The sequence below is a fragment of the Cuculus canorus genome, chromosome 1 (genome assembly GCF_017976375.1).
Source record: "Cuculus canorus isolate bCucCan1 chromosome 1, bCucCan1.pri, whole genome shotgun sequence".
NCBI classification, from domain to species: domain Eukaryota; kingdom Metazoa; phylum Chordata; class Aves; order Cuculiformes; family Cuculidae; genus Cuculus; species Cuculus canorus.
The window spans coordinates 71052912-71063258 of NC_071401.1; the positions used below are offsets into that span (position 1 = coordinate 71052912).

The following is a 10347-nucleotide window of genomic DNA, read 5'->3' on the forward strand; positions in this document are numbered from 1 at the left end:
TCAGTTTCTAATTTCTACATAAAATGAATAGTGAATTCTCTGATCAGGATAATGATTCTTCTGTTCCAAGCTATTCAGTACTGCAAAGCTTAAGATGAATAACATACTACCAGTGCTCCTCATGCTGACTACTGTTCTTTCACCACACTTGAAACTAATAATGTTTTTCTAGGAATACCTATAGTTGCACTCTTCCAGACCTTAATATGAACTTCTGGCTGTCCTTCCTTTGTTGGCACCATAGAAGGACCTTTATTGTGAACACACTAGTGCTGATATCTGTCATAGTACCCCGTTATCATCGGAAAAGTACATCAGTTTGATACCAGGTTATTTACAGTCTGCCTTTAAAGTCACGGGCTTGAGTTGGGAGCCAAGTCCACCACACCCCCCACTTACTGATGGGACATGGCACTATTAACACTTGTTTTGCATAAAACAGAGTTAGGGACCGTATGTGCTAGACTGCACTCAGTCCTGCAAAGCGTAAACTGGTGTGCAAAGCGCTGCTACAGCTTATGTAACCCAGACTTAGTAGTTAACATTGTTTCTAGTTTTAAGGTGTAGTAGGTAGCAACTCAAATGCAGACAACATATAAGACTAGACACTTAAAATGTCAAGGCAGATGTCAAAACTTAATAACTAATTCATTGAAAAGCTGGCAAGATTCAAACACTCATTCCTCTTACTCTCTGACAGTTTATGAACCTCTTTTCTCTCATTTGCAGTAAGAACCAAAAAACTCACAGCAAGCCTGCAGAACATAAAAACACAGAATCGTATAGGTTGGAAAAGACCTTTAAGATCATCAAGTTGAACCATAAACCTAACTCTGCCAAGTCCACCACTAAACCATGCCCTTAAGCACCACATCTTCATACCCACGTCTTCATACCCACTGCCTTGGGTAACTTGTTCCAATGCTTCAGCACTCTTTCAGTGAAGAAATTTTTCCTAATATCTAATCTGAACCTCCCCTGGCACAACTTGAGGCCATTCCCCCTTGTCCTATCACTTGTCATTTGGGAGAAGAGACCAACAACCACCTTGGTACAACTTCCTTTCAGGTAGTTGTAAAGAGTGATAAGGTCTCAGCCTCCTTTTCTCCAGACTAAACAACTCCAGTTCCCTCAGCTGCTCCTCATAACACTTGTGTTCCAGACCCTTACAACTCTCGTTGCCCTCCTCTGGACACACTCCAGGACCTCAATATCTTTCTTGTACTGAGGGGCCCCAAACTGAACACAGTTTTCCAGGTGTGACCTTACCAGTGCCAAATCTAATGGCACAATCATTTCCCTACTCCTGATGGCCACACTATTTCCAATACGAGCCAGGATGCTGTTGGCCTTCTTGGCCACCCAGGCACACTGCTGGCTCACGTTCGGCTTGCTGACAACCCGCATCCCCAGGTCCTCTTCTGCCAGGCAGCACTGCAGCCACTCTTCCCAAAGTCCGCAGTGTTGCATGGGGTTCTTGTGTCCCAAGTGCTGTTAAACCTCATACAGCTGGAGATGGCATAGTCCACCACTGGTCTAAAGGATGCAGCTTTAAGCCTAGCTGCCCTTTAACTCAAGTCACCAGAAGAATTGATTTGTTGCAATAAACAACTGTTACTATGCTCAACCTTCTGTCAAGGTTTAAATGTTTCATTCTAGTCTCCCCTTAATCTAAAATGTTTCCAAGTAATACCACTCCAGTAGAATTGACTAACTGGTAAAAAAAAAAATTGGCAAGAATGTTATCAATGGAAAAAGCTATCCATCAATAGAGTAAAGCAGTAAAAATATTACAATTTACAGAAATACAAGACTATGAGCTTTAATAATTGTCACCAGATAACAAGCAGGAACAGTAGGCTTATCAAGCAGATACTTCTTGGTTTGGTTTATGTGTACCTTTATATCAAAGGCTGACCCTGCAGAGAAACGGAAAATAACTTTCAAGTACTTCAGATCACATCACATTCTCGCTGCGCCACCAACCCCCAAAATGCCTATAGGGAATTCTGTGAATTGTTTCCCCAGATGCCTTGCACACCAGCTGGTTAGGATTAAACATCTTGCCTGCGGCATCTTTTAGGCCTTCAGGCCTGGCATTTTTGACAGTGTGACGAACAGTGTACAATTGTGTATACCCCATATGTTTAAGATACTCTAGAGTGCCAGAAACACTGTTAAATCCATTTACAGTAGTGATAAGGGTTAGAAGAAAGCTACAACAGCTAGTCTTCAAGTTTGAAAGTTACAGCTCTAGAATTTCCTTTCTTCACAACAATACTCATAAAATATGTAAGACTTAAATGTTGATATTTTTCTGTGTTTCTGATTCTGTTATTTTAATAGAATTAGTACATACGAATCACAAGCCTACTTGCAAAATACCAATTGCTAGCAAGTACTTCAAAACAGAGACTGACTTTGCAATTACAGTGTTTGTACATTGGATGCAATCACTGACCTCACTCTGAATGACAACATGCAAGTGAAAGGAAGTACCTCTCCTAAAGGGAAAAAAACCAACTAAAGAAACACTGTTTTGTTTTCACTTGCACCAAAACACACTATAAAATGAATTTTCATGGTAGAGTTCTGTCTAGATTTCAAAATGTGTACATAGATTAAGCCAATAGTTTATTCTGATTTAGTCTTTTCCCAGAACCTTAAGAGCCCTGTTCAGTGAACAAATTCCTGTTTGAAGCGCCTCATTTTTTTTGCTCATCTTTATGTTAAACAGCATGTAGGTTCTTTCATTATTTGAGAAAGTACTTTGGACTTGCTAATCAGTGATGGGCTTCAACTATCTTGAAAAACAGTGAATTCTCCTCTAACAAGACATTATTTTTTCAGCAAAAACATGTGGCATCTTCTGAATTTTGGTTAAAAATATAACCCTCAAACTTCAATTACAAGCTAACCTCTGAAACAACGAAAAGATCTCCTTGAATACAATAGCTGTCAGCTACAGCACTTCTAATGCTGTTTAACAGCTGCCATCAGAACATCAACTTGTTTTGCTCATATGCTACTGTTTAAGGTGTTAATGTTTTAATATTGAATTCGTTTCAAGACTGATCTTCCAATTCAGCAAAACATGTTTTTCTAACAAGCACAGAAACTTGTTAGCATGAAAATGTGGTTTCCTACACATTTCACGTTTACTACCTAGCAAGAACCTGAAGATGGCAGTTCTCAGTGATCAGCCTTATTGTTTGGTATCCTTTAATAAAGTTTCAGGAACATTTTAAGAAACAGGAAAAGGTGCACAGCAACCTTACCCGTAATCAAATTCGGTCATTCAGCTCAGAGATACTGAAACGTATCCTGCCAAGATGAGTTTACTACTTGTACGCTGCACTACAAGAATTCCTGAATATAGTAAGAAAAAGTTTAAGAAAAAGATGCTGGAGTTGACTTATACAGTCCTAAAAGAAATAATTCTCCACCTCTTTATGGCTGGATGTAAAAGCCCTTTCCTAATATACTTAGGCATATATAGTTAAGGACATTAACTTTTCCATTTTCTAGGACTGCTACTTAGAATTTAAATCTGTATTACTGGAATGACAGTATAAGCTTTGCAGAAATGAGATGAAGACCTCAAACTTAAACAAGGTAGGTAAAATCATTGTGGATCGATGTGTGAAATATGATTAAGTTCACAAAAGCAGATGCATTACTTTTGACACTGCAGCAGGTAGTTTATGGGTGTACAAGAAGGAAAAGGGGTATTTTTAATTTTGCTTTCTAGGAGAAAATACTTCTCATGGCAGAACATGTAGTTATGCAACTCTTGGTGATATTTTAAGAGCTGATGCCTGCTCAAAATATAATTTACACTTCTTAAAGATTAGGAAGCTTTTTGACGAAGCTTCAGCTCAGCTGAAGAATAAAGACATAAATAAATTTCATATTGCTTGGAAACTTGCCTCTGCCCAACTCCTTGAATAAACACAAAAAAACCCCCAAACACCAACAACCTAATGCTCTAGGTTCTCTCTCAGCACTATATAAACAGTTCCAATTAAGTGAAGAACACTATTCTTCATTAATCTCCCCTGGTTCTTCATGGGATCTACCTAAAGTGATCAATTAAGACACACGAAGGGAAATAGCACACAAGTTAGTGATCAAATACATCAAGTAGCAGTGGCTTTTGGTGAAAAAATCTCTGCCTGCTTTTATCCAATACAAGAATAAACTGAGCATCTGCTAACTTTCTATATTTCACTAGAAAAGAAACATAATAGAGGTAACAAACAAAAAGCTAAATTGTTAGATCAAGCTAGTGATTACACACACAGTACAACTCCCTGTTATAATAAAGTCATTCTAGACAAACTCTAGACTGGAAGTGTGATGTCTTGAAACTAAGAAGTGGGGACTTGCAAGCTGTGAAGCTAGATTTGAAAATTAATATTTATGAAATCAAGGCAACACTTTGGATTAAATGTTTTAATGCAAAACAGTAGTCACATCGTTACTCCTGTGGGTCAAAAGGTAAGTATATACATTCAACACTAACAGCAGGCAAGAAGTTAACCGACACTCTTAAAGGTCTTCGGCTTTACCCTGTCTACTCTTATCACCCTGAGAAGGCTAGTCTGGGACACCAGTAGGGTTAGCCAGCAATTGAGTTGAATACCAGAGCATGTAGAGTGATTGGGAGTGATGACCATTTACAATTTCCCGGTATTATTAAATGACATAGACCCATAGCAGAAACAGCATGCCTGTTGACAACTCGTTTGATATAAGGCAGATCATACATGCAATGCTTAGTTTTGTCCGTCAACACATCATTTTCTACTTAGTTTGTTTTTGTTAGAAAAAACATTAGTTTGTTTTTGTTACAAATTAGATTGAACTGAACTGCAAGTTTAAATAAAACAAAAAAAGACTATCAAGTTGGGGGCAGAGGGTGCCATTCTTGTACAGAAGGCATTGTCTATTATAAATCAAGACCTCCTTAGAAAGGAAGCATTGAGTGTACCATGCAGTACCAAAACAATTACTTATTAATATGCAGATTCAGTGGAGCCAAAGTTTGAGTCTTGTATTAACAATAGTGCCTAGTATCATTAGACAAAGGAATATTTGCAGTCAAGTTATGTTATAACTTGACTGCAGTATGTTATAAAAATAACACTAAAAACAAACATGGGGACTTAAATTTGTCCACAATTGAACTGCATTTAACAGTGGCAGGGCCTGTTACTGAAAGCATGGCATCTGAAGCATCAGCACCTGGTTTGGGTTACCTCTGGCAAAAGCAAGTTAAACAAGAGGTAGGCAGCAAATGTGATCTATCTAGTAAACTAAACAGCCTTTGTAAACTACTGTGTCTGATACAATGCTAGATATTTCTTCTAATATAATGTGTGAGGAGTATTTCATGAATGACACCTGGTTAGTCATGGCTATCTAATGTATCTACCCAAGTTTTGGCTTTTACAACTGTTTCTCTTTCATTCTGTGACTCTAAATATGAGTCTTCCCCAACACTGGACGCTGCTCAGTGGATACAAGGATATTATTGAAAACTACTTTTTATTATAAGGCTATTTCTAGCTTTTCCAGCACTTCTAGTTTGTTCGTAAATGTTCAGAAATGCAAGAGCACAGACAGCCCTAATCTTATCGCACAGGAGAGGTAATACTCCAGAAAGCAAAAATCAATTGGTTTGACTGTTCTTTATGCTGCACCCACTGAAGCAAACATAACACGTAAACTAGCTGCAACACAGATAAGTATTGCATAATATATGAAATTATAGTTCAAAAGCAGGGTAGATACACCAGATCTAATCAGCTGTACTGGATAAGGGATTTTTTAAAACTACTTTCACTCAGCAGTTTTAAAGAACATGGGCAACACTGCTCTTGACAGAAAAATTATTGGAAACAGAAAAGATTCATTTTGTTTCAGGCATCTATGACTTACAAATAGCAACAGGGCTGCTAGGAGCCAAGACAGTCTTTTGGAAGTTTAGGCCACCTAACCATTAGCGCTAATGACACAGAAACATTGACATTTTACGTTCAGTGCTGTTGCTTCACTACACTCCCAGCACCTCCTGTGGGGAAACTAATTTACTGCATAATTTGCCAACAAAACAAACACAGAATTCACTTTTATTTAAGCAGATGGGTCTAATAAGTAAGAAAAAAAACTTACTACTTTGGTTCCTGAGGATCGACGTGCTGCTCTAACAGTGGAGACATTCCTTGTGCTGGCTGGAGTTGCCAAAGGAAGAGTAGTGGAAAGTTGAGGGGGATTGAAAGACACCAAAGGCAGTCTGGTATCTCTTGATATGCATTGGCTGGAATTGGAATTTTTATTAGTGCACCTCTCATTTTTACCATTTCCTGAATGTCCATTATCAATCTCTGTTTTCTCCTCATTCTTAATTCTTCTCAAGCCTTCCTTTAGCGTCAGCTGAGTTGCAGGCTGACTCAACCAGCAAAAAAAGAGTTCATCCACCTTCATTTTCAGTACAGGTTGCAAAACTTTCCCAGGTGACATTTTCTACCAGTTTCCCTTCTTGTTGGATCAAAGTCAAAATAAAACTTTGACATTCATCTACTTATTCCACTTGAATTCGAGCGTTTCACAGACTCCAGGGTTCCTGTTAAAAAAAACACTATTATTTAATGTTACAGTGTTGATATTTATTCCCTCAAGGTACCAACAGGTTTGGGGAGATAGACTCTAACATGTGACCACAACAACATTTTCTAAGTGTAAGCCATTAATCAGTGAGAATCAAATCCAGAGGACAATTTCCTTTAAAAGCCTACTACGTAAACGATGGAGACTGAGAAAGGCCGAGTGCAGTTTCTTTCTCTCCAAAGAGAGCTTGCTAACAAATGATTTCCAAGAACATGTATTAAAACACACATTTCTTATGACAAATAGCTTTGAAAAGACTTATATTTGAACCTGCTAAGAACTAAATGTCTAAGCATTTTATGCAAAGCCTTGGTGATGGTGTAATTAAAATTTAAGCAAGCCTTTCAGTCGAAAAACTTAGAGCTAGAGCTGAAGGCTCAACTTCCTTTCTGAAGGCTGTTCTTCTCACTTAAAGTCCTGCATTCCGTATTGTATGGAAGGTCCATTCCCATATGAGTGATACCCAGCTGAACTCCTGAAGATCCTTCCTCAGGATCTGATTTGTCTGCTCAGTTTGTACCACACAGTCATTTGATATTTTAACTGATGTACTTAACATTTGCTTTCACAGTTTTTTTAAGGCAAATGTGAAACTTAACGTTACTCAAGGACTGGGACAGTTTTATCTAAGGTTCAGTTGCCCACATGAAACAAAGAAAAAAAAAAAAATATATATGTTTTGTTAGAGAGCCAAAGCAGAGGCGCTAAATACTGAGAACAGAACCCAAGTTATTATCATTAACTCTGCAATCACAGAATCATTTAGGTTTAAAAAAAATTCTAAGATCACTGTCAAGTTCACCATGTCCCTAAGCATCATATCTACAAGTCTATAAAATAACTCCAGGGATGGTGACTCAACCACCTCGCTGGGCAGCCTCTTCCAATGCTTGACAACCCTTTCAGTGAAGACATTTTTCCTAATATCTCATCTAAACCTCCCCTGGCACATTTGAGGCCATTTCCTCTCAAATACAAGCACAAACCTAACACTCCCAAGTTCACCATGTCCCTAAACACCACCTCCCCTTCTATAAAATACCTCCAGGAATGGTGACCCAACCACTTCTCTGGGAGGCCTGTTCCAATGTTTGATAAACCCTTTCAGTGAGGAATTTTTTTCTAATATCTAATCTAAATCTCCCCTGGTGCCAGAATCAAATTACTTAGTGTTTCATTACAGTTTAACTAAACCATGTGCCTCCCCCCAATTTGTTTTTTCTAAAGGCTTGTCCAATATTTGATCCATGTATAGAAGGCAGCAAGGAGATGCAACACTTTGCTGAAGAAGCCTCAAAATGAGCCCTTGATTTTCAAAACAAACACCTAGCAATTGAATACACTATTAAAGCTCAGCCTTCATCCTACAGCAGAACTACAAACCTTATAATACTGCACTGGTTAAGCTCTTTGAACCTTAACAGTTCAGTCATTCCACTGCTGAAACTGTAAGGCCACACTGTTTCACCAGTTTGACAGACCAACACTGCCACAGCGCTCATGCTGTCACCCAGCCACAAGTGACACTTCCATAGGGCAGGAAGCAAAGTGGTGCTGCCCAACACCTGTGCTGCTGGGAAAGGTGGGCAGCCATACTGCCTGCGGGCTGGGATGAAAAGCCCTCCCATGGGCTGCTTGTGAGGAAAAGGAAAAGGGTAGGGAGGGAGGGAAAAGGGAGAGGGAAGGAGAGAGGGAAAAAGAACAGCGAGGAAAGAGGAAGTAAGGGGAGGGAGGGGAGGGGGAAAGGAGAAGGAGGAGGAGGGGGAAAGGAGAAGGAGGAGGAGGGGGAAAGGGGAGGAAAGAGGGAAGGAAAGAAGGAGGGAGGGAGGTGGGAGGGAGCCGCCCTCCCCGCACGCACCTGTCCGCGCGCGCAGAGGCACGAGCGCCCCCCGCAGCAGCAGCTCGGGGCGGGGGGGGAATGGTGGTCACGTGGCTCCGCACCGCGGCACAGACTACAAGGCTCGAGGGGGACGGGGTGGGGGGGCGTGAGAACGGAACCGGCCAGGCGAGGAGCGCGCGAGGAAACCAACGGTCGCGCCCCTCCCGCCGCTGCCTTCAAACCCGCGCCTCCTTCCGCCCCGGGGGCGCGCCCCGCCCAGCTCCGCCGCGTCTCGCGAGAGCTCTCCCAACCCCGCCCTTCGCCCGAGCTGCGGCCAATGGTCACTATGGTAACGAGGGCGGGAAGGGGGGGGAGTGCACGCGGCGTTTTGCGCGTCGGGGTTGGCGCCCTGCCTTCCCAGCAGCCTTTGCGGCGGCGGAGGTGTGTATGGGGTCGCCGTGCAGCCCGCCTCAGGCCGGCGGGGGGGGGGTGGGGTGGCAGGAGTGCGCGTCCTGGCACGTGGCACGTGCGCGGTCCCGCGGTCCCGTGCGTGCTGTCCCGTCGGGAGCTGTCGGGGTCCCGGTCCCGGGGACGAATAGAGGCGTGAAGGTGGGAAATGACTTTTGAGAACGTCGAGTCCAACCGTAAACCCGACCCTGCGAGGGTCACCGCGGAACCGTGTCCCCAAGCACCACGTCTAACACGTGTTTTAGACTCCTCCAGGGGTGGGGACTGGGGTCGCTCCCCTGGGCAACCTGTTGATGCTGTGAAAAAGGCCAAACTCAACAATCCATGCCAATTTGGTTATTAAGGAGGTATTGCTTTTATACATAATATCACACCAGACACACAGGGAATCATTTCACCTAATGTGTGTGTGTGTCCATTGAAGCTGGTTACAGGACTTTTATACTGGTTAAACCTACATATTTGTATAGATTGTGAGAAATACTGGTTACATATTTGGGAAATATTGATTAAACATACATAGAACTCATATCACCCACTCTTAAATGTACATCACAGTTCCTTTGTGTCTTCAGAATCCTCTGATGCTCTTTATCTTGTCTCCTTATTGTATCCTCTTGGTGAGCTCAGGTCTGTCCTTCCTTCACTGTGCCAGAGGCTGACCACCCTTTCAGGGAAGACTTTTTTCCTAATATCCAATCTAAGAATCCCCTGGCTCAACTTGAGCCCATTATCCTCTTGTCTATCACCTATGACTTACAAGAAGAGACCAACACCCACCTCACTACAACCTCCTTTCAAATAGTTGTAGAACAATAAGGTCTCCTCTCAGCCTCCTCCAGACTAAATAACCCCAGTTCTCTCAGCTGCTCCTCATAAGACCTTTTCTCCAGCCCCTTCACCAGCCTCTTTGTTGTTCTCTGGACACGCTTCAGGATCTCAATGTCTTTCTTATAGTGAGAGGCCCAAAACTGAACACAGTATTCGAGGTGCAGCCTCACCGGTGCAGAGTACAGGGACACAGTTACTTCCCTGGTGCTGCTGGCCACACCGTTTCTGATACAAGCCAGGATGCTGTTGGTCGTCTTGGCCTCCTGGGCACACTCATACTCAGCCATCTGTCAACCAATATCCCCAGGTCCTTTTTCACTGGGCAGCTTTATAACCACTCTTCTCACAGTCTGTAGGGTTGCATGGGGTTCTTGTGACCGAAGTGCAGGACCCAGCACTCGGCTTCATTGAACCTCCTTGTCTGTTGCCCCCTGCTTTCCCAATAGCCTTTGCAGTGGGAACGCTGTCCTGCTGCCTTCTGTAGCAGGCAATGTATATCCACACCCATCTCAGTCATAGGCAAAAGACCCCATCTCCCATGTCTGCTGGGAAGCTGC

The 10347-nt window shown here is 42.3% G+C and overlaps 1 protein-coding gene across 1 annotated transcript in view; it reads right to left on the reverse strand.

The window, feature by feature from the left end:
- The window catches only part of PPP2R3B (protein phosphatase 2 regulatory subunit B''beta), a 50833-nt gene extending 42135 nt beyond the window's left edge, over positions 1–8698 (reverse strand). The window contains exons 1-2 of the mRNA XM_054086532.1: positions 8531–8698; positions 6178–6628 (exon numbers count right to left, since the gene is read on the reverse strand). Of these exons, the coding sequence (XP_053942507.1) occupies positions 6178–6525 (348 nt within the window). The 5' untranslated portion in view covers positions 6526–6628; positions 8531–8698. The remainder of the gene's footprint in view (positions 1–6177; positions 6629–8530) is intronic.
- Positions 8699–10347: the final 1649 nt, after the last annotated feature.